A 27500-nucleotide genomic window follows, 5' to 3' on the forward strand; every position below is an offset into this window, starting at 1 on the left:
TAATTGTAATGACGTGTTAAGTAATCGTGCTAAGTAATTAGGTAACCGTGCCGATCTATAAGTAATTAAATCATCGCAGACGTGTGTAATTAAGTAATCCAAGTGAAGCCCAAGTAATTAGGATATAATTGTTACCTCTTCAAAGAAATACAAGAAGATTACGAAGAAAACGAGAAAAAAAGTATATTATAGAAACACTACAGGCTAATCTTTACGACTAGATGGATGATGGTGCTTGTGAAAAAAAAGAAACATAGAAGTAACAGTAGTAGTAGTAGTAGTAGTAGTAGTAGTAGTAGTAGTAGTAGTAGTAGTAGTAGTAGTAGTAGTAGTAGTAGTAGTGGTAGTAGTAGTAGTATAGTAGTAGTGGTAGTAGTAGCAGTAGTAGTAGTAGGGAGGAGGAGGAGGAGGAGGAGGAGGAGGAGGAGGAGGAGGAGGAGGAGGAGGAGGAGGAGGAGAGAGAGAGAGAGAGAGAGAGAGAGAGAGAGAGAGAGAGAGAGAGAGAGAGAGAGAGAGAGAGAGAGAGAGAGAGAGAGAGAATGAATAACGAGAAGAATAACCCGATTTGGAAAAAAAAAAGTCGAAAAAATGAAAAAAAAACTACCAGATGCTCAAAAAATGCACAAAATATTTATAGAAAAACACGAAAAGCCAAAAATTACACGAAAAAAAAAAGAAAAAGAAAAAACAAGCAAATCGTGGCGGGTAAGCAGACCGAAAATGTTTGTTTGGAAGCAGGGGAGCAGGGAGACCGGCAGGGGGAGCGGAGGGGAGTGGAGGTGGAGGAGGTAGTAGGGAGAGGTAGGTAGGGCAAAGAGACATTGTATGAAAAGCCAGGGAGATGTGAAGGGAGAGAGGATAGACAGGTGGGCAAGGGAGAAAGGGAATGGGGAGTGGGGAGTGGGGAGTGGTAGCAGGGAAGGAAGTACAGGGAAGGCGACAGGGTAAAGAAGAGAAGCTACAGAGGAAGGAAAGTGAGATGTGATAGGGGAGGAGAAATGGAGGAGGGGAAATGGTAGGGAAGAGAAACATGGCTGGAAGTTTTGGAGGAAAGGCAGGAAGGGGAAGAAGGAAGAGGGAAGGGGAAAAGCAGGGGAAGGAAGTAATAGGGGAAGGTAAGTAGTAAGGAGAGGGAGGGAAGAGGTGAGGGGAATGGGGGGTGAAGAATATGGTAGAGGAAGACTAGAGGAGTGTAGAAAACTTAGAGGGAGATGAGAGGGAAGAAGAGGGGGATGGATAGCTCTCTCTCTCTCTCTCTCTCTCTCTCTCTCTCTCTCTCTCTCTCTCTCTCTCTCTCTCTCTCTCTCTCTCTCTACTCTCTCTCTCTCTCTCGTTCATGGTATACAGAGGGAGAGCATCTTATAACATCTCACAACACCGCATGCCACCTGTTTGCCACCTCACAGCATTTGATTGAACCTTATATAACACTGTACCTTCAGAACCTCACAAAACCCTATGATTTCCAGTCACCTCACCACATCTCACAGAACACCTCGAAACAATTAACAGTACCTCGTAACGCCCATTGCCTCACCACACAACCTCACAACACCACGCATAGCACCATACAGAAAGCCAGAACACCTCAAGGAACCTCACAGCACTTATTACCACCTCACAGAAACCCACAATGCTCATCACCACTTCATAACACCTCACCATACCTCATCCCCACAGTAAGGCACAGTATCACAGAAACCTCACAATATTTCACCAATGCTTCCTACCACTTCACCACACTCATAGAACCTCATTCCTACCACTTCACACTTCCCTCACCGCCTCACCAGCTATCTTTCCTAAGAGAGAGAGAGAGAGAGAGAGAGAGAGAGAGAGAGAGAGAGAGAGAGAGAGAGAGAGAGAGAGAGAGAGAGAGAGACGAGAGAGAGAGAGAGAGAGAGAGAGAGAGAGAGAGAGAGAGAGAGAGAGAGAGAGAGAGAGAACGGAATACAGTACTCAAGGAAACCGAAGGAAAGAAAACGAAGGAAGGAAAACGAAGGAAAGAAAACGAAGGAAGGAAGGCGAAGAAAGGGAAGCGAAGGAAAGAAAAAGAAGGAAGGAAAGCAAAGAAAAGAAAACGAAGGAAGGAAAGCAAAGAAAAGAAAACGAAGGAAGGAAAGCGAAGGAAAGAAAACGAAGGTAGGAAAGCGAAAGAAAGAAAACGAAGGGAAGGAAAGAAAAGGAAGGGAAGCGAAGGAAGGAAAGCGAAGGAAAGAAAACGAAGGAAGGAAAGCGAAAGAAAGAAAACGAAGGAAGGAAAGAAAAGGAAGGAAAGCGAAGGAAAGAAAACGAAGGAAGAAAAAGCGAAAGAAAGAAAACGAAGGAAAGCGAAAGAAAGAAAACGAAGGAAGGAAAGAAAAGGAAGGAAAGCGAAGGAAGGAAAATAAAAAGAAGGAAAGCGAAGGAAAGAAAAAGAAGGCAGGAAAGCAAAGAAAAGAAAACGAAGGAAAGAAAGCGAAGGAAGGAAATAAAAAGAAGGAAAGCGAAGGAAAGAAAAGGAAGAAAGGAAAGCGAAGAAAAGAAAACGAAGGAAGGAAAAAAAGTGGAAGGAAAACGAAGGAAAGAAAAGAAGGAAGGTAAGCGAAAGAAAGAAAAGGAAAGCGAAAGGAAAGAAAACGAAGGAAGGACGACGAAGAAAGAAAAGCGAAAGGGAGAAAATGAAGAAAGGGGAACGAACGAAGGGAAGAAAACGAAGGGAAACGAAGGAGAGAAAACGAAGGATAGAAAAACGATTTACGGAAAACGAAGGAAGGGAAAGGAAGGAAGGACAACGAAGGAAGGAAGACGAAGGAAGGAAAACCAAGACAGGGCAGGATGGAGGTGAGGAGAGGACAGGAAACAAAGGGGTATATTCACACGAAACACAATACGTAGAAAATAACGAAGAATTACGGGGAATTTCACACGACCACGACACGATAACACGGAGATGTATACACACGAAGATAAAAGAGAGAAATGTGTCCTGATTACTCATTACTTTGGGGAAATGGGAGAGGTGATGGGAATGTGGTGAAAAAAAAAAGCAAAGAAAATAAGAAATTCCCACAAACATGACACGGAAAACACAAAACATATATACACGAAAGATATACAAAAAAGAAATAGTTTGATTACTTAGTGCCTTGAGAATGGAAGAGGTGCTGAAAAAAAAATGGGAAAAAACACAAGGAAACAAACAAGAAACTAACACGAACATGACAAAATGGAAAACACATATAATATTTACATAAGACAAATGGAAAAAATAAGTTTACTTCCTTTCTCTGGGAATGAGAGAAGGAAAGGGGAAGGAGGAGGAGGAGGAGGACGAGGAGGAATGAAGGTCAACGGTAAAAGAGGGTAAAAAAAAAAAATCAAACATGAATATTATAAAAAAAAAAAAAACCACGTAAAATATGCATAAGATAGATAAAAAATGGTTTCATGTTTTGGGGAATGGGAGAAGATGGAGAGGAATAGGAAAGGGGAGGTTAGGTTAAGTTATCTTAGATTAGGCAAGGTTAGGTTAGGTTAGGTCTAGGTTAGGTTAAGTTAGGTTAGGTTAGGTTAGGTTAGGTTAAGTTAGGTTAGGCAAGATTAGGTTAGGTTAGGTTAAGTTAGGTTAGGCAAGATTAGGTTAGGTTAGGTTTGGTTAGGTTAGGTTAGGGTTAGGTTAAGTTAGGTTAGGCAAGATTAGGTTAGGTTAGGCAAGATTAGGTTAGGTTAGGTTAGGTTAGGTTAGGCAAGATTAGGCAAGGTTAGATTAGATTAAGTTAGGTTAGATTAGGTTAGATTACATTAGGTTAGGTTAGGCTTGGTTAGGTTAGAATAGGCAAGGTTAGGATAAGTTAGGTTAGGTTAGGTCGTTAGGTTTGGCTGGGAATAGGAAAGAGGAAATACGAGGGAGGCAAGTCAGGTATTGGAGATGGGTGTTGGGGAGGGGTGTTGGGGAGAGGTGCTTAGGTGGTAGGAAAGGTGGAAGAGAAGAGGGAGAGAGTGAGGGGGATGGGGAGGCTAGTAGCGTTCAGGAGGTTGTTGGGGTGCTTGGAAGTGCTTCTGGGATGTTTTGGAGGCGATGGGATGGGACTGTTTTTGGTCATTTTGGGCGTAAGAAAGATGAAGAAGGAAGAGGAAGGGGAGAATAAGGATGAGGAGGAAGGGGAACGATTGGGGAGAATAACAGGGTGCTTCTGAGGTGTTGTGCAGGGGAGAGAGGTGTACAGGCAGTGGGGAGGGTGAAAAAGGATGAGGAAGGGGAGGATTAGGATGAAGAGAGAGAGAAATAAATGGGGAAGATACTGGGGTGTTTCTGAGGTGATGGGAAACAAAGAACTGAGGGAGGAGAGCGAGGAAGAGGGGGAGAAAAAGAATAATGGGGCGAAAAATGGGGTCTTTCCTGGGGAGTTTCGGGAGTGATTTCTGGGGATTTAGGGAGAAGGGTGCTTTAGATGTGAAGGAGAAAGGGAAGAATGAAAGGAAAGGGAATGATGGTGTAGGATATAAAGGGTATTTTCGGGGAATTGGGGAGTAGGAGAGGGGAAAGAGGAAGGGGAGGATGAGAGTGAAGAGGAAGAAGAATTACAGGAAGGTTATAGGAGATGTGAAGGAATGGAAAGGTAAGGATGTGAGGAAAAGGAAAAGAAGAATGATGATATTTTAGGGAATTGGGAAGTAGAAAAGGGGAAAAAGGAAGGCGAGGAAGAGGGAGAAAGGGAAGGAGAATTATGGGGAGGTAATAGGAGTGAAGGAATGGGAGGGTAAGGATGAGAGAAGGGAAGGAGATAATGGGGAGGATATAGGAGTTTCTGGGATGTTTTGTGGGGAGTTTGTGGGGTGATGGGGGAGGGGTGTTTGGTCCCCTGGTCGGCCCCCCTGCTTGCAAGCGAAGAGAAAATTGACCTCACAAACTTAACTTGATGACCTGTCCTTCTTTTTGCCTGAGAAAGGTAGAGAGAGAAAGAGACACCGGTTTAGAGGACGCGAGTGTAGCATGGCAACACTACACCAACACTGATACACACAGACACACAAACCTACACACCTACACACGGTTAACCATATTTTTTTTTTCTCTTCCTTTATCTTCTCCATTTTCTTTAAAATTCATACATACGTAGGTGTAAACACACACACACACATACAGGCAGTTCACCATTTGTATTTTTTTCTTCCTTTAAAATCTCAACTAACATACATACATACATACATACATACATACACACAAATATATCTATATATATATATACACACACATAGTACACAAATTGTTATCAAAGATTTTAAAATGAAAGATTAGTATCAAAATGTTAGACTGAGTTTTCAACAAGTTAAGTTACAATAGCTTAAAGATTAGGTTAGGCTGGGTTAGGTTAGGTTAGGTTAACAGTCAGTCATTACTTTTTACATGTACTAACAAATATCACACGCACTAGCGCTTAACTAATCACTAAGGAAAGTACTACACAGGAGACAGCACATCACATAGGAAGTGGCGTGCGTACGAGGGCGCAACACTAATGCAAAAAGAAGATGAAGAAGAGGACGAGGAAAAAAGGGATGGAGGAAAAGAAAAGAAGATGAAAATAGGGAAGAGAAGGAGGGTTGAAGGTCAGGAGGAAGAGGAAGAGAAGGAGAATTTCACGTAACAAAGAGGGGATGAGGACTAGAATGAGAAAGAGGAGGAAGAGACGGTGACGAGAACTGGAACAAGAGGAAAAGATGGTAAAGAAAATAGGAGGAAAAGAAGGTACAGGAACACAAAGAAAGAAAAAGAAATGAAAACAAAGGAAGGAAAGGACATGGAAAAGGAGGGCGAAGAGAAAGACAAGAAAGAAGAGAAAGAGGAGGAAAAGGAGGGCGAAGAGGAAGACAAGAAAGAAGAGAAAGAGGAGGAAAAGGAGGGCGAAGAGGAAGACAAGAAAGAAGAGAAAGAGGAGGAAAAGGAGGGCGAAGAGGAAGACAAGAAAGAAGAGAAGGTGGAAAAGAAAGGCGAAGAGGAAGACAAGAAAGAAGAGAAAGAGAAGGAAAAGAAGGAAACAGAGAAAAGGGAGAATGAGAAGGAGGAGGAAGAGGAAGAGGAAGAGGTAAGAGTCACAAAAAGCACTTAAGTTTACCATGCAAGGGGCGTTCCTCACCTGACGTGCTGCAGGACACTTACACACACACACACACACACACACACACACACACACACACACACACACACACACACACACACACACACACACACACACACACACACACACACACACACACACGCACACACACACAGTACAGGTGTTTAGAAAAGAACATTTTACCACGAGAAGCAAACACCAAACAACTTTAAACAAGACCATAATCAGAAAGTTCTTGAGGGTTACTGGGGAGCTGGTGGAGGCACAGGTACTGGCAATACAGGGAAGAAGGGCACTGGTAGGTCAGGTGAGGTGAGGTGAGGTACTGTACTGGAGAACTAGGAGGACTACTAGTGGAGGAGATCCTGGAACCACTGAAGTACCGGGGCCTTGGGTGCTAGAGGTCTAAACAGACTGGTGGAAAACTGGTCATCCGTGGCGTTGGCGGAGTACTGGTGCCTTGTGGTGGACCGGGGGCTACTGGTGTGGGTGGACCGGTCTTGGCTCTACTAAAGTACCGTGCAGGAGTGGCTAAGGGTTGCAGAGTGTGTGGGAGGTGAGCAGGAGGTGGGAAGGTGGTAAATAAAGAGGCGTGCTAAAGAAAGCTACAAAGAATACTGTCTCTCTCTCTCTTAATTATGATGTCTCGACTCTCTCCCTCTCCTCAAATAGACCCTTGATTTGAGGGGAAGAAGAGGGGAAGTGAGAGGAAAGTGAGGGGAGGTGAGGGGAGGTGAAGTGAGGGATGGGTACTCTCTCTCTCTCTCTCTCTCTCTCTCTCTCTCTCTCTCCTCTCTCTCTCTCTCTCTCTCTCTCTCTCTCTCTCTCTCCTACCGTCTCCAAAATTTGAAGGGGAGGAGGGGAGAGTGAGGGGGAAGTGAGACGAGGATGAAGTGAGGGTTAGTTACTTCTCTCTCTCTCTCTCTCTCTCTCTCTCTCTCTCTCTCTCTCTCTCTCTCTCTCTCTCTCTCTCTCTCTCTCTCTCTCTCTCTCTCTCTCTCTCTCTCTCTCTTACAAAATCAATAGAAATACAAAAAGAAAAGATCAATAGGAGAGAAAGAAGCCAATATCGAAGGAAAATGACAGAGAAAATAAAAATAAGGATTATAATAATAAAAGAACAGAGGGAATGTAAGGAAGAAAGATAGATAAGTATAACAAGAAAGAGAATAATGTATAAAAATAAGACAGAATAGAGAATAGAAGAAAACAAGAAAGGTGAACAGTGGAAGAATGAGAGATAAAACACAAGTATAAGTCAAAGGAGAGAGAGAGAGAGAGAGAGAGAGAGAGAGAGAGAGAGAGAGAGAGAGAGAGAGAGAGAGAGAGAGAGAGAGAGAGAGAGAGAGAGAGAGAGAGGAGAGAGAGAGAGAGAGAGAGAGAGAAACTTACGTACTTGGCGTGTTATAGAAAGTTTTGTCTCTCAAGAAAAAAAATAACCAAAACAAAAGTAAAACATGAGAAAACAAACGAAAGCAAAATATATGAAAATCAAAAATAGTATAAACTTTAAATGAAGTAAAAAATAGAAGAGGAAAAAAGGAGAGGAAGAGAAGAAGAAAAATAGTAACAAATTTACCGAAGTTACCCTCCGGCCCACTTAAGAAGAAAACGAAACTTGAGAAAGGGAAAACGGAATGCAATTAAGTACTGTCCAGAGAGAGAGAGAGAGAGAGAGAGAGAGAGAGAGAGAGAGAGAGAGAGAGAGAGAGAGAGAGAGAGAGAGAGAGAGAGAGAGTCAAATCAAATACGAAGACGAGGACGAGGAGCAGACGTGAGCAAGCAGCGTGCAGTGAGACATTAAAGTGAGGAGGAGGAGGAGGAGGAGGAGGAGGAGGAGGAGGAGGAGGAGGAGGAGGAGGAGGAGGAAAAATAAGAAAGAAGAAGAAGAAGAAGAAGAAGAAGAAGAAGAAGAAGAAGAAGAAGAAGAAGAAGAAGAAGAAGAAGAAGATAAAGAAGAAGAAGAAGAAGAAGAAGAAGAAGAAGAAGAAGAAGAAGAAGAAGAAGAAAGAAGAAGAAGAAGAAGAAGAAGAAGAAGAAGAAGAAGAAGAAGAAAAAGACAAAATCTGAGGAACAGGAAGAACATAAACAAGAGAAGGAGAAAGAGAACGAGGAGGAGAAAGAGAAAAGAACAAGGAGAAGGAGGAACTTGAAAAATAGGAGAGAAGACAGAGAAACACGACGAAAGAGAAGGAAGAGAAGCAGGAACAGAAGACAAGAATAAGAAAAAAACATGAATGAAGAAGAAAGAAAAGAAAGAAAAGAAAACTAGAGAAACAAAAACATGAAAAACAAAAAACAGAAGCTCAACTAAGAACACGCACCACTAACAAAAACAAAAAAAAAGGAAGAAGGAAGAAAAAAGAGACTTAGACCTGAAGGAAGCACGATGGAACAAGGTGAGGAGAGAAGGTCGGGCTGTGTGCCATGTTGCGTATGTCGTGAGTAGGACAGAAGCCGAGCGCTTACCTGTCTGCGTGGAGGTATCGAAGAAGGCACAAGAGGTCTCGACAGTCATGGTGGCCAGGGTGCCGTCCGTGATCTGCGCCGAGGAGTCCCCGCCTGCCCCGCGACCTGGACATCTCCTCGCTCTGGGTGCTCTGGGCGGCGGAAGTTCCTGGCCCGCATGATGTCCTCCGTGGTGGACTGTCTCCTAAAGCCCCGGGACAGCAGGATCTCCTCCGTGGTGGACTGGCGCCGCAAACCCCAGGTCCTTGGGCGAGTGCTCCCTGTAACATTGGGATTACGGGGTTAGTATAAGCTCGTTTTCTTTGGCCGGAAGATAAGAGCAATAGAAGATGGGGTTCAGGTTGTTAGTGCTGGCTCCTATGGGTGATGAATTAAAGGAAAGAAGCATGGTTTCAGGTATTATGTGTTCATTTTCTTTAAGCAATAGGTAGGAATGAAAGAACATGGGTTTTAGTGCTTATTGTGGCTTTCTTTTCTTTGGGTAATAGATAAGAGAATAAGAACAATGGTTTAGAGCTTATTGTGGTCTTGTTTTCTTTTGGCAATAAATATGAATGGAAGAATATGGATTTAAGCATTATGGGTAATAAATAGGAACGAAAGAACATTGGTTTAGTGCTTAGTATGGGCTTCATCTCTTTGGGCAACAGATAGGAACAAATGAACACGAGTTTAGATATTATAGGTAATATATTGGAAGCAAAGAACATGGTCTTAATCTTACTGTGTGCTTCATTTTTTTTGGGAGCACCAGACAGGAGCGAAAAAACATTAGAAAATCAAGGAAGCTGCAAGATATTATCGAGCCTACATGTTGCAATCACTGTATAAAATATGCCTACCTATTTCTACCTCTCATCCTCATCCATAAATTTATTTAATCTACTACACGCGATGAAGTGAAGAACGTGTGATAAATACTGGATGGTTAGCTATAGTAAATGTTTATTCTGGTTATTTTGGCTACTACGTTGGGAAAAAAAGGGTTAAGAATAAAAGGAAAACATTAACAAAAGATGAGTGTAACTCAGGAAAAATGTGAAAGCAAATTTTAGTAAACTGATTCTTTCTTCTTCTTCTTCTTCTTCTTCTTCTTCTTCTTCTTCTTCTTCTTCTTCTTCTTCTTCTTCTTCTTCTTCTTCTTCTTTAAACAACAGATAAATTAAGTCAAGAAGAATGTTGTAGCAAATTTGAGTAAGTCGATTCCTTCATCTTTTTTTTTCCTCTTTACACAATCGATGAATTACGTAAATAAAATGTGACAGCAAATGTGAATTATTATCTCCAGTAAAATATGAGTCATGGCATCACTTGATTGTTGAGATGCAAGCGAGAATAAATGGGAAAATCGATATCCAGTCAGGTCATGGCGTAAAGAAAATGTTTTATTGTAAACTGTATGTCTCCACCTCAAAAAAATAAAGTAAATTGTTAATAAATAAATAAATAAACAAATAATAAATAAAATTTTAAAAATCAATCTGCAGGCAAGTTGGTGTGAGGAAAATGTTTTAATAATCCCTTAAAAAAAAAATCAAGAAGAAAAAAAGTATGAAAACTGTACCGTCCTTTCTCTTTTCCTAAGTCTTATACCAATGGCCTTTTCAGTACTAGTTGAATATCTTTCCGCGACATTTACTAGACTGAAAATACACTTTCTGCTCACCTACGTCCTTACAGAAGAGCGCAGGTACTAACTTAAAATATTTCTATAACATGTAATTGATATAACTGTACTTTTTTATCGCCTCGTCTTCTATGAAAGTTTTGTTATTAAGTTAAAATATTTTTTATGACATTAACTGAGCTAAAACTTTACTTGATTCTCATTTAAGTTCTATGGTTAAGTCCAGGTGCTAAGCTGATATATTTCTAAGACATTCATTTGGCTAAAACTTTAATTAATCTTCATATAAATCATATAATGAAGTCTAGGCACTAATATATTTCTGTAACATTTCCTAAGCTAGAACTTTACTTAACTTTCACATGTCATATAATGAAGTCTAGGCATGAAGTTAATATATTTCTCTTTCTCTCTCTCTCTCTCTCTCTCTCTCTCTCTCTCTCTCTCTCTCTCTCTCTCTCTCTCTCTCTCTCTCTCTCTCACTCTCTCTCTCTCTCACGGCCTTGACATTTTTCAGAAGCCTCTCACACACCAATGCATGACCTTCACTATCGCATCAAAAAACACACAAAAATACACAAAAAACGGCAAGAATAGCGAGGGTTAAAAGAAATACAAAAAACTAAAGTGAGGACAAGGATACTGACGCTCGGCTGACTCGCCCCTCCCGCCACACACTCAGCACTCAAGCAAGCAGAGTCTTCTTGCGTCACCTGGGAGTCGCAGGCTTCACTGATTCACAAACACTCGGTAAAGATCACTGGCTGTATATATTTGGTTATGTTTTGTTCTTTATTTTTGTTAGTGAGGATTTATAAAGAAGGGTGAGTGTAGTATATTTCGTGTCACGTGGATGAATTTTTGTTTTGATGGTGATGATTTGTGTTGTTATTATGGTGTGCGTAAAGGAGGAAATGTGGGAAACCCTGAGCATCACTTAGTGGAGGGAAGGGTGTGGGTGGTGGTGATGTGAGATTAGGAAGTGAGGGGGGCAGTGGTGTGCAGGCTGGCTAGCTTCCCCTGGATGGTTGTTTATTGCCTCACAGCGCCACGTGACGCACTCTGTGGTGCCTCTGATCACCTCGCCACGCCCCGTCAGGTGTGTGGCGGGGCCTGTCTGTACCACATCCTGCCCACACACACACACACACACACACACACACACACACACACACACACACACACACACACACACACACACACACTCACACACACAGGCAGGAACTCACCTGGAAGAACAGGTGGAGGAAGAGTCAGGTGACCTTGGAGATCGCGAGGGTCGGCGTCCCCGGCCGCAGTACTCGGCCGCCGTGGTGGACTGGCGCCGCAGTCTGCTGCGCGGGGACGTCTCTCTGGAGTTGGAGTCGCTGGCTTCTGGCGAGAGGTGTGGGCGGGAGTCTCGGCGCGCCTTCCTGCCCAGCGACAGCTCCTCCACCGCCGCGGAGTCCGGCGACAGGGAGTCTCGGCGACACTTCTTGGCGAGGCCATCGGTCTCCGGCCCGTCTGGCGAGAGGAAGGGGCGCGAGCCTCGCCGCGAGCCGGGCAGCGGCAGGGCCTCCTCGATGGCGGTGGACTGGCGCCGCAGCCTGCTGTACTTGGGCGAGGTCTCCCTGCTGCCGCGCCCTGACCCGCGCTCCGGCGACACCTGGGGCCGCGAGTCCCGCCTTGCCGCGGTACAGCTGCGTTATGGACTCGCGCTTGGTGGTTGTGGTGGTGGTGGTGGGCGAGGACGGTGCTGGCGAAGACACGGGCGACCTCACCCTCGGCCGTGCCCCCGCCCGCCGCCTCCCCCACCCCCGACAGCTGGGAGGCAAGTGACGCCTGGGAGATGTGGGACTCCGCCGACACCTGGGGCGTGACGGAGGGTCTGGGGGCCAGCTCGCGGGGCTCGGGCGAGGACACGTGGCGGGGGGAGTGGATCTCGGGGCGGTCCGGCGAGGCGGTCTTGTCCACACTGTTGCGGGAGGAGCGCGTGTACACCTGCGTGGTCGAGTCCCCGTCGCTCCTTCTTCTCCTGCTCCAGGGAGTCTCGCGCGCCGCCGGAGTATCTCCGTCACGCTCTCCCGCCGCGCCAGGAACTTCGCGATGTCGGTCCGGATGTCGGTGCCGCTCTGCCGCCGTTTTTTCATCTCAGCGGAGGACTCCCGGCGGTTCTTGATGCGCGGGACGTCCACGAGGGACTCTTTCCTTCTCCACGGGAGGGACTTGGCCATCTCTACGAAGGACTCTCTGCGGCTCAGGTCGCGACTCTCCCGCCGGGTGAGCGGCCCCACGGGCGTGGTGCTGGCCGTCGTGCACGTGCTAGTAGACCGCTGCTCCGCCACGTCCCGGCGGCCCCAGTCCCGCAGGATGTCCGTCAGCTGCGCCAAGGAGGAGCGCCGCCTGCGGGAGGTAGGGGGGAGGTTTCCCGTATCTCCCGCGGGGGCTCGATGGTGGTGATCTGAGCGCAGGAGTCCCGGCGGCCCACGCGAGGCCGCGGCGAGGAACTCTCGCTCTGCATCTCGTCGTAGCCATTGCCGCCCTCCCAGACCAGCCCGACCTGATGGCTCAGGATGGGCAGGTTACACACGAAGCAGATGGCCGACATCCTCCTGCGGGAAACACACTCTGGTTAGGCGGGGTAGCTAGCGGTGGTGCTCGGCGTGGCGGGTTACTATGTACACAGCGACGTCAGTACTACATCCAGTTTAGAGGCCGCCAGCCAGCCAGGCAGGCAAGGCAGAGCTACACAATGAGCATCAGCAGCGGGAACAGTGGTGCTGGTAACAGGAGTAGCGGCAGTGGTGGTAATAGTAGTAGTAGTAGTAGTAGTAGTAGTAGTAGTAGTAGTAGTAGTAGTAGTAGTAGTAGTAGTAGTAGTAGTAGTAGTAGTAGTAGTAGCAGCAGCAGCAGCAGCAGCAGCAGTAACAGTAGTAGTAGTAGTAGTAGTAGTAGTAGTAGTAGTAGTAGTAGTAGTAGTAGTAGTAGTAGTAGTAGTAGTGGTGGTGGTGGTGGTGGTGGTGGTGGTGGTGGTGGTGGTGGTGGTGGTGGTGGTGCTGGTAGCAGTAGCAGTAGTAGTAGTAGTAGTAGTAGTAGTAGCAGTAGCAGTAGCAGTAGCAGCAGCAGCAGCGGCAGCACCAACACCATCAGCAGCACCAACACCATCAGCAGCACCACCACCATCAGCAGCACCACCACCACCACCAACAGGAGGAAGACTGAGGACGAGAAGGAGGAGGAGGAGGAGGAGGAGGAGTAAGGATCACAGGATGGCGCTTGGCCGCTGCGCATTCCCTTCAAACACTTCAGATGTCTTTACGTCAGGGTGAGTGGCACACCCAGAAGAGGAATCAAAAATGGACATATACAAGAGGTGTGACGTCTATGATGGTTGTGGTGACGCCCCAAGTAGGCCAGTCAGTCCGCGCAGCCCGTAGCCAGCCACCATGCAAAGACTGCCGCGGACACTGGAGAGAGGCAATCAGGTCGTCCCCCTCGGCAGCTCTACCCCCAAAAAACAGGACCCAGACACACCCATTCAAGTGAGTGAGTGGGTATGAATAAAAAATATTGAAGTATCAGAAAATGTAGAGGTGAATTACCGTCATGCACAGCGGAATTATTGATGTTACTGGCTGGTCCGAAGTGTTAATCATGCAGGTGACAGTTTAGTTAGGTGTTGGTGGTAGTGAGAGCTACTAGACAGCAACACAGCGACGACAACACGACGGCCGCACACACCACCACTCACTTCAGTAGTTACACCACTTAGTTACCAGTTAGTTAGGTCATTCAGCCAGTTAAGTGTTGAAGCTTTAGTTATCCATTAGTACTCGTACAATTAGTTAGTTGTATTTTAGTTTGGTTAGTTAACTTAACATTTATCCAGTTATTAGGTTACTATGGCTACTGAGTTACAAGGAGCGTACAGAGAAGCTATGGAACAGTTAAGTAGTATCGGTCAGCGCCACTCCCAACCTACCCCCACTCCTGCAGCCCTCCAGCCGCGGGAGGGGAGGAGGAGGGAGACCGGAGGCTGATTTAGCACACTTGATTAGAACGTATACAGTATTTAACACACAGTAACACTTTAGTATGCAGAGTCAAGACACCACTTCACGCATCACACACTTGATTTAACTCTCACTGCACGAAGAGCTGTGGCAGTGGCGGTGGGCGGGGAGGTGATGGTGAGGGAAGTGCACGAGAGACAGTCCTCCCTCCCATACCTACACTCACCACCTCTCCCCGCCCACGCACGCACGCACACACAGACACACACATACATAGCTCTTCATAAGCGAGTTTCAAATTATTTACAAGTCTGTCACTTTAGCGGCAATGGCCAACAGGGCGCCCAGGCCAGTCAGAGGGGGTATGGGGAGGGCCAGGCACCACTTCTCCCCTCTCCCTATCTCCCCTCACTCTCCCTCGCTCTCACTTGGCCTCTCTCGCCCTCCTCCCTCGGCGCCACACACCCAGCCTCGCGCCACTCCGTCGCCACTCACCACCAGGAATATGAAGCATTTGGGAGAGTGGCGGGCTGGCTGTGAGTGTGGCGAAGGTGTGTGTGTGTGTGTGTGTGTGTGTGTGTGTGTGTGTGTGTGTGTGTGTGTGTGTGTGTGTGTGTGTGTGTGTGTGTGTGTGTGTGTGTGTGTGTGTGTGTGTGTGTGTGTGTGTGTGTGTGTGTGTGGCGTTTACGTTTACGTGCATGTCAAAAAAATTTATGTATGTAACCATATGTATCTAGATATAAAAAAATAAAATAAAAAATAACGAGACAGAAAACCTGACATACGAATAAGTGACTGACTGAGCAGGGACCTAACAGAGAAACAAGTGAGAGACCTAGTGAGAATACAGGCGTGAGTAAGGGCGAGTGAGTGGGTGAGAGAGTGAGGGGCGTGCCATGACCACCTCTAGCCCTCACCAGCCCGGCCGCCAGTCTGTTACCTTCGTGTCAACCCCACCAGGAAGTCAGAGTCAGTAGCGCAGAGTCACCTTGTTCGCTCCCATAGTGGAGAGGACTGTTCCTCCTCCTCTTCTTCCACGATGATAGAAGCTGTGATGCAACTGCTCACTCCTGCACCAAGGGAGGGAACAGTGAGGCGGGGAAGAGGGAAAAGGGGAAGAAAACGGGGAAAGGGAAGAGAAGGAGGAAGGGGAAGAAAAGGGGAAAGGGGAAGAAAGGGTAGTCAAGGCAGTCATCCTTTCAACTTTTTAGGGGAGGGAAAGGAGAAAAGAGGAAAGACGAGGAAGACAGGTAGAGAGAGTAGTGAAGGCATCTTTTTAACACCTTTCTGAAGGGCAATGGGGGGAAGATAAGCGAAAAGGAGCGGTGAAGGCATACCGTTCAATTTTCTTTTATTGGGGGTGGGGGAAACGATGGGAGGAGATGGGAAGGGGGAGAAGAGGAGAAAGAAACGGGAATGAAAGGGGTAGAAGACATACTGTTCAAATATCTTTTTTTTTTGGGGGGGAGGGTGGGGAAGAGAAGAGGAAGAAAAAGAGTAGTGAAGTCATACCAATTAATTTTTAAGGATGGTAATGGAAAGGGAAAAAAGGGCAAGAGAGAGAGAGAGAGAGAGAGAGAGAGAGAGAGAGAGAGAGAGAGAGAGAGAGAGAGAGAGAGAGAGAGAGAGAGAGAGAGAGAGAGAGAGAGAGAGAGAGAGAGGGGAACGTTATCAATGTCCCGGAAGAGGGGGAATAGGGATAAAAGGAGAAGGGGAAAGAAAGGGGAAGAAAAGAGGAAGAAAAAGGTAGAGAAGGCATATCCTGTAAACATTTTTTCAGGAGGAAGGGTCGCGGGACTTAACAATGTCGAAGATGAGGGGAAAGAGATGGAATAGGGGCAGAAAAGGAGAGAAATGGGAAGAAAAGGGATAGTGAAGACAACCTAGGAAGACAGGGGAAGAAGAGGAGTAGTGAAGACAACCTAGGAAGACAGGGGAAGAAGAGGAGTAGTGAAGACAACCGTTAAACATCTTTTTCTCTGGCGGATGGATGGATGGGAGGTTCTTAGGCAGAAAAGGGAAGAAAATTAATGGAAGAAAAGGAGTAGTGAAGGGGAAGAGGGGCAGTGAAGACAACCTAAAAAGGGGGATAAAAGAGGGTAGTGAAGATAGCCTTTAAACATCTTTTTTCTCGAGAGGATGGAGCCTTAGGAAGAAAACGGAAGAAATGGAAAGAAAATAGGTAGTGAAGACAACCTTGGAAGGGGGAGAAAAGGGGTAGTGAAGACAACCTTGGAAGGGGAGGAAAAGGGGTAGTGAAGACAACCTTTAAACAATTTTCTCTTGGGGGGGGCAGAAGAAATGGAAGACAACCTTGGAAGGGGAGGAAAAGGGGTAGTGAAGATAACCTTTAAACATCTTTTCTGTGAGGGGATGGATGGATGGATAGATGGATGGATGGGGGGAATTTACCAATATTTACATCCACAAATGGCGTCTTTTCTCCACGGTAAAAAGTCGCCTACTATGATGTGTATTTATATTCTCCTCTTCTTCTTCTTCTTCTTCTTCTTCTTCTTCGTCTTCTCTTCTTTCTCTCTCTCCTCTCCGTCTTTTTCTTCTATACCCGATCAATGGTGTTTCACTCACACGCTATTCACGTGCTCATTACTCGTCCTACGCGGGCGCGCACGTACGCATGCACGCAACACACACACACACACACACACACACACACACACACACACACACACACACACACACACACACACACACACACACACACACACAGAGAGAGAGAGAGAGAGAGAGAGAGAGAGAGAGAGAGAGAGAGAGAGAGAGAGAGAGAGAGAGAGAGAGAGAGAGAGAGAGAGAGAGGCAAAATTGTACTCATAAAAAGTACTCGTTGGTAAAAAAATGAATGAGAAAATAAAAAAATATTCAACTCTCTCTCTCTCTCTCTCTCTCTCTCTCTCTCTCTCTCTCTCTCTCTCTCTCTCTCTCTCTCTCTCTCTCTCTCTCTCTCTCTCTCTCTCTCTCTCTCTCTCTCTCTCTCTCACACACACACACACACACACACACAGAACAACAATAATAATAATAATAATAATAATAATAATAATAATAATAATAATAATAATAATAATAATAATAACAAAAACAACAATAATAATAATAATAATAATAATAATAATAATAATAATAATAATAATAATAATAATAATAACAAAAACAACAATAATAATAATAATAATAATAATAATAATAATAATAATAATAATAATAAAAGTAATGATACCAGAACACGAAGGGAGCACCGCCTCCACCCCCACCTTAGGTTCCCGGCACACCTGAGGCAGCCCCCAACACAGGTGCAAGTGATGAGAAGGTAAAGGGGGAAAATAGGAATAAATAAATAAATAAAACGATGGAAAATGCATCAGTGGAAATACGAAGCAATGCAATACATATGAGGCACAAATTGATGGCAGATTGAATGCACGGTGCAGAGAGAGAGAGAGAGAGAGAGAGAGAGAGAGAGAGAGAGAGAGAGAGAGAGAGAGAGAGAGAGAGAGAGAGAGAGAGAGAGAGAGAGAGAGCCATTACGTATAGAGAACACAGAGGGAAGGAAAAAAAAAACCACGTCAGAATCGAAACGCGCGCGCGCACACACACACACACACACACACACACACACACACACACACACACACACACACACACGCCAGGTAATCAAGTCGCCTCACGTCACAGGCATTACCTTTAATCACGCCGCCAAACAGGTGAGGTCAGCCCCGCGTCACCGCCACTGCCTCGCTTAACCCTACTCCCACCCATCTCTAGCCCAATCCATCCTGATATTTAGCCCAAAATAGCCCAAAACCTTTTCTAGCACGTCCTTCCCTAACATATGACCAAAATAGCCCAAAACCTTCTTTTCTAGCACAGTCTTCCCAAACGTATGATCCAAACTAGCCTAATAAAACCTTTTCTATCCCTATTCAACCTAACATACTCGTACAATCCAAACTACCCCAAAACCTTCCTTTTTACCCCTATACTTTCTTAATCTCTAGCCCAAAGTAGCGCAAAACCTTCTTATTTAGCCCAATATATCGAAGTCTAGCCGAAACTATCCTAAAATCATCTTTTTTTTTTTCCTATATCATATTCTCTAGCCCAAAGTACCAAAAAAAACCTTGCAATTGTAGCCCTACATATATGATATCTAGCCCAATCTAGCCAAGACCCATTTCTACCCCAACGTACTCTAAGGTGTGGTCCAAACAAGCTTAGGATTAACCACTTATATCCTAACCTAATGTAACCTTTATGCCTAACAAGCCCAATACCCTCCATTAATAACCTAATTAATCCTAACTACTACAGTCCAAACTATCTGACACCAAACTTAATCTAGCCTAACCTTAGTTAACCTCTCGGACTCAGATCTGTATAACACAACCCAACCTGACCTAACCAAACATAACCAAACCTAGCCTAGCCTAACCAAACTTAGCCTAACCTAATTAAACCTAACCTAACCTAGTCTACCCAAGCTTAGACTAACCTAACCAAACATAAGCAAACCTAACCTAACCTATCCAAACTCAACTAACCTAACCTATCCTATCCAAACTTAACCTAACCTAACCTAATCTAATCTAACCTATCCTAACCTAACCAAACTTAACCTAACCTAACTTAACCAAATCTTACCTAACCTAATCTAACCTAGCCAAACTCAACCTAACCTAACCTAACAAAACTTAACCAAACCTAACTTCATTAACTTTCTCTCTCTCTCTCTCTCTCTCTCTCTCTCTCTCTCTCTCTCTCTCTCTCTCTCTCTCTCTCTCTCTCTCTCTCTCTCTCTCGTCTTCTTAAAGCTCCCGTGCGTATATGGTCTTGTATAGATTTTAATGTTGAATAAAGTGTATATCGATCATTTTATTTAATACGTGTAGTGATATTCAATCATTTTCGCGATTAACTCATTTTGTATCGATCATCTGAAGGTGTGTGTGTGTGTGTGTGTGTGTGTGTGTGTGTGTGATTCACCTACGGTCGTCTGCTGGTCACCCAGCCAGCCGTTCCCCTACGGAAAGAGCTCAGAGCTCATAGTGACCGATCTTTGAGTAGGACTGACACCACTGACACACCACACACCGGGACAGCGAGGTCACAGCCCCTCCGGTTACATCCCGTACCTACTTGCTGCTAGGTGAACAGGGGTTACACACTGTGAGAGGCTCGCCCATTTGCCTCGCCGCGCCCGGGATTCGAACCTGGGCCTTCTTGGTTGTGATTAACTCAGTTTGTATCGATCATTTGAATGTGTATGTGTGTGTGTGTGTGTGTGTGTGTGTGTGTGTGTGTGTGTGTGTGTGTGTGTGTGTGTGTGTGTGTGTGTGTGTGTGTGTGTGTGTGTGTGTTGAAATTTCTTTTTTTTTTTTCGTATTCAATAAATTAACGTTACATGGATTATTTTTATGCAGAAATCCATAATGATTTTTTTTTTTTTTGTCAATGTATTGTCAACGTATCTGCTTCGTTAATTTGGCGCCAAGTTAACATTAGACCGCAACAAATGACTAACGAATTACTGCAACTTTTGACACCAATGCACCAGTTACCGGATTCATGGGCCAGACACCCCGGGGACTGGCCGTCACTGTCCCTCACCAACACAGTCCTGGCCGGCGTCTCCTGTACGTATGTCTAGGTAGGTTACTTATCACTTCTGGTTCTTCTTCCATGTCTTTTAGAAGAATGGCATTGGGAGTGAGCTTCTGTCCTTTCCATATTTTCATTTATTTAAGTATTTATTTATTTACTTAGTTAGTTGGTTAGTTAGTTGCTTGGTTGGCTGGCTGGTTGGTTTAGCTAGTTAATTGTTTTGTTAGTTGGTTAGTTTTTCTTTTTCTTTTTTCATCTCTTTATACCTATTCATTTCCGTACAGTAGTCTGGTTTTCTTTCTGACACGCAAAAAAAAAAAAAAAACTATACATTATGAAACATTTGAATGATCTGAACGTAATAAATAAAAATAACAATAAATAAATATGAAGTAAACGCGTGTACATGTCTGATACTTCTTATTTACTAATCTATTTCTTCTGTTACTGTCTCATTTACAACACACATGTGAGTCACTGGGGGCGTGCATCTACCTATCTGTCAATCCTGAATTGCCTCTTCTTTTCTTCTTTTTCGTTTTTCTTTAATAAGAGACACAATTAACGGGCCTTTAACACTTATTTTTCCTGAATTAGTTTTCACTCTAGTAGTAGAAGTAGTAGCAGCAGTAGTAGTAGTAGTGGTAGCAGTAGTAGTAGCAGTAGCAGTAGTAGTAGTAGTAGTAGTAGTAGTAGTAGTAGTAGTAGTAGTAGTAGTAATAATAATAATAATAATAATAATAATAATAATAATAATAATAATAATAATAATAATAATAATAATAATAATCATCATCATCATCATCATCATAATAATAATAATAATAATAATAATAATAATAATAATAATAATAATAATAATAATAGCAATAATCTATTCATCTATTATCATTTGGCGTATAGTAGAAAAAAATTAAGCATTCGTACATATAAACTGGGTCTTTCTCTCCTTTACATAAAATTGAATAAGTAAATAAATAAATAAATAAATAAATAAATAAATAATAATAATAATAATAATAATAATAATAATAATAATAATGATAATAATAATAATAATAATAATGATAACCTATTCATCTATCATCATTTCGCGTTACTTAGAGAAAAAAAAAAATGTAAACTCATCCAAACCATAAGCAGGATTCGAACCCACGTCTGCAGATCCACAAGCGCTCCCACACACTTCCCTGGTGACCCTGACACAGCTACGTGGTCTTAACTATCTTTAGGGATTCTTTCACTTAATCCTGTACCCTTTTGCAAGTCAATTCCCTCCTTCACTTATAGGAAAACAGAATCAAGTATCTATATTTACTTCCTCCTCTTTTCCTTCTTTTATTTATTTATTAATTAATTTATCATCTTTTTCTTATCTCTGAGGATTCTTCAATTTAATCCTATAACCTTTGGCCAGTTAATTCTCTCTTTCACTTATAGGAAAACATAATCAAGTACCTATATTTATATATTCGGCCTCTTTTTCCTTCTTTTATAGTAGCTTTTAATTTTTTGGTTCCTATCCCTGAGGGTTCTCTTAATCTAACCTTCCATCCCTTGACCAACCAACTGCAGAACAAGAGGAAATTTCTCAGTGGTTAGTGACTGAGGAGAGGCGTGGCAAATAGAAGTGAAAGAATGAAGGATGACAATTGTAGTTAAAAAGAGTTAGATTAGCTTAAAGAATTAACCTAGTATTTTTTTTTTTTTACCTTTTGTGTATCTAATCGTTAGTGAAAGAGGAAAGGCGTGACAAATAGAAAAAAGGACTGAAGAATGAAATATTAGTTAGAAAGAGTTAGGTTATCTTAAAGAATAATTAATCTACGACTATTATTTTTACTTTCTCTGCGTCTCGAAGTTAGTGAGTGAGGAACAACGTGCCAAATAGCAATGAAAGTATTAATAAAGATCATAGTAGTTGAAAGTTAGGCTGAGTAAAGTTTTACCAGACCATGAGGTGACGTGAGTGTCTGTCTGTCTGTCTGTCTGTCTGTCTGGTCGTCTATGTCTGTACAGCCTATTAATGGTCATTAATTAATATCTGTCACAAGTTTTATAAAAAGCCTATTAGCGTACTTTGACAGGCCATTCATCCTTGGCACTGCCCCGCGTGATCCTGCACCACCACCACCTCCACTGCCACCACCATCATCACCATTATTATTATCGCCATCTCCAGTTTTTAAAAGATCATTATATTCAGTTACATGTGCAAGGTCTTAATCTATCATCATCATCATCATTATCATCATCACCATTATCATTATTATCGTCATCTCCAGTTTTTAAAAGATCATTATATTCAGTTGCATGTGCAAGGTCTTAATCGACCTATCATTATCACTGCTGCCATCATCACCATCATCATCATTACCATCATTAACATCATTATCACCATTATTATTATCGTCATCTCCAGTTTTTAAAAGATCATTATATTCAGTTACATACGCAAGGTCTTAATATACCATAATCACAGCTGTCATCATCATCATTATCATCATCATCATTATCATCATTATCATTGTCATCACTGTCGTCATTATCATTGTTATTATTGTCGTCGTTGTCATCTCCAGTTTTTTTAAAGAGCGTCAGATTCAATTACACGTGCATGGTCTTCATTCTACGTGTTGAATGTCTTTGGCAATAGACATTTTTTATTAAGTTTCCTGCAACATTCTACGGTCTGCAACACTTCTTTTTATTCTGTTTCCTGCAACATATTATCATTATTACTATTTGAATTCCTACAACACTTTTTCATTTTGTCTTCAGCAACACACTACCTTCTTCAATGTAGCATCTCTTATTTAACCTTAACTGCAACATTCTTTTTTTTGCAGCACTTTGCTATCTTATTTCCTATCATACTCTCTCTTTCACTCCCTCTTCTATCTTCTGCAACACTTATTCAATCGGTTTCCTGCAACACACTACATTCCTCAACGCAACACTTAAACTTTCAGCAACTTATTTTTTTCTATCTTCTATTATGCTCTCTCTTCAACTCCCTCTTCTATCTTCTACAACAGTTTTTTTTTCTTGCAACACAGCCTATCCTATCCATTGCAACACTACGCTCCCTTATTCCTCTTTCTTCCACACTCTGCAACACCTCCTGCAACACTCATTCCATCTCACGCAACACTATCTCACTTTCTGCAACACTGTTCATTCCACTACATTCAACACAATTCCACTTCCCTCAACACTAATTCTTGCAGAACGCAACACATTTTCTTAAACCTATTGATACACTCTTCTATTCCTGCAACACTTTTCCTTCTACAACACTTCATATTCCATCTCCCGCAACATAAGTTCCTTCTTCCACCTCCTGCAACACTCCCTATCACATCTAATTCAACACTATTCCATCTCAAACACTGATTTATGCAAAACACTTATTTTTTCCTATATTTACAACACTACTTTCTGCAACACTTCATATTCCACCTTCCGCAACACAAGACTTCACACAACCTCCACTTCCTGCAATACTCCCTATTCCGCTTAATTTAACACTATTTCACCTCTTTCAACATTTTGATTCCTGCAACACATTTTTGTCCATCTTTGCACACATATTTCTGCAACATTTTTCCTTCCTCCTCCTGCAACACAAAACTATTTCTTCCACATTCTGCAACAGTTCCTACCCAACTTAATTTAACACTATTTCAACTCCAACACTGATTCCTACAACACACTTTTTTTCCATCTGTAACACAAATTTCTTCCTGCAACACAACACATATAGTTCCATCTCTTGCAACACTATTTCACTTACTCCAACACTTTTCCACCTGTTGCTGCACTGTGTTCCATATTCAACAACACTGTCACACATGCAACACAACATTCAGTCTTCCATCTCTACCAACACCTGTTCCACCTTCTGCAACACACCTCCATATGCAACACTCAGTCTCCTCTACTTCTTACAACACTGTTTTCACCTGATTCAACACACCTGATTCCACAAACACAATACTCGCCCTTCCATCTCTAACAACACCTCCTCTGCAGCTTTCTGCAACACTATTCCACATCAACACACTTCCTTCACTTCTTACAACATTGTCTTCCACTTCAGTAAACATCCTTCCACCTCTTCCATCTCTAAGAATACCTCCTCTTCCACCCTTTTCAACACACCTCCACATGCACCATTCTTCTATTTCTTCCACTTCCTACAACACAGTCTTGCACCTCTTCCATCTCTAACAACCGGCTATAACATGCATTCATCCACAACACGCCTTATATTTCTACAACATTGCCTCTTCCACTACCCAACAACATTCCTTCCACCTGCTAAAAAACACTTATCTTCCCTTCCCTTCCTTTTCCTTCCTCTTTCTTTTCATTTCCTTTCCTTCTCCCCTTCTTTCCCTTCACACAACAATCCTTCCTTCTAGAACTCTCCTAACCTCTCTTCACTTTCCCTTTCCCTTTTCTTCTCCCCTTCCCTCCTCTCCCCTCCCTTCCCTTTCCTCCTTTCCACTCTCTCCCCTCCCTTCTCTCCCTTCCTTCCCTTTCATGCCCCATCTCTCTAAATCCCTACACAAGACTCCTTCAGTCCTTCTCTTCCTTCACCTCCACTCCTTATCTCCACTTCTTTTTCCTTACTTGTACTCCTCCTCCTCTTCCACCACCACCACCACCTCCTCCTCCTCCTCCTCCTCCTCCTCCTCCTCCTCCTCCTCCTCCTCCTCCTCCTCCTCCTCCTCTTTCTCCGGGTACGAGTCCGTATTGCTTGTCTGTGATCTGTGAGAGAGAGAGAGAGAGAGAGAGAGAGAGAGAGAGAGAGAGAGAGAGAGAGAGAGAGAGAGAGAGAGAGAGAGAGAGAGAGAGAGAGAGAGAGAGAGAGAGCACTATCCATCCAGATCTATACACGAACGGTTTACGTATCAGACGGCGTTCAGCGTTCGAGCGTTTAAGCGTTCAAGTGTTCGTGCGTTGAGCGAAAGAAGCTTGAGCGAGGCGTTCGTAGAGGGGACGTTCGTGAGCGCGTGAAAACTTAAGCGTTTGGAGGGCGCGTTGAAGGTCAGGCGGCGAGAATTAAACGCTTAGAGAGAGAGAGAGAGAGAGAGAGAGAGAGAGAGAGAGAGAGAGAGAGAGAGAGAGAGAGAGAGAGAGAGAGAGAGAGAGAGAGAGAGAGAGAGAGAGAGAAATTATAGACGGCAGATTTTCTCAGCAATATGAGTTATGGATATGAAAAAAATTGGATAGTAATAATAATAATAATAATAATAATAATAATAATAATAATAATAATAATAATGATAATAATAATAATAATAATAATAATAATAATAATAATAATAATAATAATAATACTGATGATGATGATGATAATAATAATAATAATAATAATAATAATAATAATAATAATAATAATAATAATAATAATGATAATAATAATAATATTATTATTATTATTATTATTATTGTTATCATTATTATTATTATTATTATCATTATTATTATTAATAATAACAATAATAGACATATGAACAGGAGGAGGAGGAGGACGAGGAGGAGGAGGAGGAGGTGGAGGAGGAGAAGGAGGGAGGAGAAAGGAGAGAGAAAAAAGGGAGGAAACATCAAAACAAACAAACAAACAATAAACACACACACACACACACACACACACACACACACACACACACACACACACACACACACACACACACACACTCGCGCGCGCGCGCGCACAACACAACATAAATCATCAATAAGGAAGAAGAAAGAAGGAAGAGTGAGAAAAAAAAACAAAAGAGAGCGAAGGAAGAGAAAGAGAATGAAGAGGAGTTGGAAGTGGATGAGGAGTAGAAAGGCTAGGTTTTGGTGGAGTGTGGAAACTATGGATGGTTATGGATGTCTGAGGAGAGAGGAGAGGAGGGAGAGGAGTACAGGTAACAGTCACGCCAGGTAAGGATAAACAAGGTAAACAAACATGAAAATCTGTCAACACGATCACTTAAGGAGCGGTTCCATTCCATCTTCCGAGAACCTGCAATAAATTAAGCATAAATATGGCACGGGAGGTAAGGTGGGGTGGAAAGAGGGAAGAGGGAAGAGGGAAGGGGTGAAAAATATTGCCAGTCACCCCTACTCTCCCCTCACCCCTCACTAGCCCATCCCCTGGAACTGACACTCAAAGCATAAACATGAAGAGATATCGATTCTTATCTTGAGCAGCTTTAACGCACCTCTCTCTCTCTCTCTCTCTCTCTCTCTCTCTCTCTCTCTCTCTCTCTCTCTCTCTCTCTCTCTCTCTCTCTGTGGGGTACATTTATACCTACGTACGTACCCCCCCCCCACACACACACATGCACTCACACACCACGCGGCGATTCGTTCAAGAGCAAATCCCCCAGTTACACTCTGCAAAAATAACTATCCAGGTGAAAAGTCCCAAAGTAATCTACCTGTGCTGGAAATGGAAAGGCGCCACCGAGGTTATGAGGTATAGCTGACAGAAACATACGTTAATTCACTCGTATATACCCCGCTATGGGCGTGGGTGGGATGTGGTGGAGCAGGGTTGGGAGGTGAGGTAAGGTTTGAGTGCGTGGGTGCGTGGATGTGGGCGGAGCACGTGGGCTGTGTGGGACGGACGGGCTGCAGGCGTGGGGTGCTGGGCTGTGTTGACGTGTGTGTGTGTGTGTGTGTGTGTGTGTGTGTGTGTGTGTGTGTGTGTGTGTGTGTGTGTGTGTGTGTGTGTGTGTGTGTGTGTAGGTAGATGAGGGGTGAGGTATGGTCTGGTTGGGTGAGTGGTGTTAGTGTAGTAATGGTGTTGTTGGTGTGGTGGTTGTGTTGCCGTGGTACTGATGTTGTTGGTGGTGTGGTAGTTGTGTTGGTGTGGTAGTGGTGTTAGTAATGTGGTGGTGGTGGTGGCGTGTTGGTGTGGCAATGGTGTTGATGTGGTGTTAGAGTCGGTGGTATGGGTACAGTACTGTGGTGAGTGCTCTGGACAGACATGGCGAGGCGTGGGCAACAGTGTGGGAGGCGATGGTGGGGGTGACAGTGGCGTGGGTAGTGGTGGTGGGGTCAGCAGCGTGGGCAGTGGCGGGGAGAGGGAAGGGGCAGGGGCAGGATGGGGTACAGGGGGGACTCACCTAAGCTGTTGCGTCGTCGGGGGCAGGAGGAGACGCTCACATGGGGTTCGGTCACCGCGCGCCGACCCACAAACTGTCGGCGGCGCAGCACCGCTCCGAGCGCCCTGGCTGCTGCCCTGGCCGCTTCTGCCCCGCTACTGTTGCTGGTGTTGGCTTCTCTGTCAGCCGCCCCCGCCCCCTCCCCGCCCACACTCCGCGTGGCAATGGGTGCCAGGAGCGGCGACGACTACGTGAGAGGGAAGCCCCGGGCACCCTCCTGCGGCGGCGGCAGCGGCAGGCCTGGGCGCGCCGCCCCCCATCCAGCGGTGCAGCGGCGTCGGGGCGGGAGCCTCACCTGGGCAGGCAGCCACCCGGGGCCCCCGCGGCCTCCACCATCACCTCTCTGGCCTGCGGTGGGAGGGGGAGGGAGGGGGCAGGAGGTGCGTCACAGGTGGCGGTCGCGCTCAGCAGGTGGTTGTGGGGGGGCTGGTGGGGAGGCAGATCAATGGTGCGGGAGGCGGGGGCTCTCAGGCCAGCACTGCCTCTCTTGGTACAGCTGCTGCGTCTGTCTCCTGCTGCC

At 44.2% G+C, this 27500-nt stretch overlaps 2 protein-coding genes across 2 annotated transcripts in view; both read right to left on the reverse strand.

Moving 5' to 3' along the window:
* LOC135105705 (uncharacterized) overlaps positions 1–8708 on the reverse strand; it is a 57098-nt gene extending 48390 nt beyond the window's left edge. The window contains exons 1-2 of the mRNA XM_064014116.1: positions 8571–8708; positions 4899–4922 (exon numbers count right to left, since the gene is read on the reverse strand). Of these exons, the coding sequence (XP_063870186.1) occupies positions 4899–4922; positions 8571–8619 (73 nt within the window). The 5' untranslated portion in view covers positions 8620–8708. The remainder of the gene's footprint in view (positions 1–4898; positions 4923–8570) is intronic.
* On the reverse strand, positions 8692–27163 carry LOC135105708 (serine/arginine repetitive matrix protein 1-like). Its single transcript, XM_064014122.1, is given in 5 exon segments — positions 8692–8830; positions 11427–12592; positions 12595–12788; positions 15178–15259; positions 26942–27163. Coding segments are annotated over 2 exon segments (1332 nt in total). The 5' UTR covers positions 12785–12788; positions 15178–15259; positions 26942–27163; the 3' UTR covers positions 8692–8830; positions 11427–11450.
* Between the last annotated feature and the right edge of the window lie 337 nt (positions 27164–27500).

Source organism: Scylla paramamosain, chromosome 12 (assembly GCF_035594125.1).
Source record: "Scylla paramamosain isolate STU-SP2022 chromosome 12, ASM3559412v1, whole genome shotgun sequence".
Taxonomy (NCBI): Eukaryota; Metazoa; Arthropoda; class Malacostraca; order Decapoda; family Portunidae; genus Scylla; species Scylla paramamosain.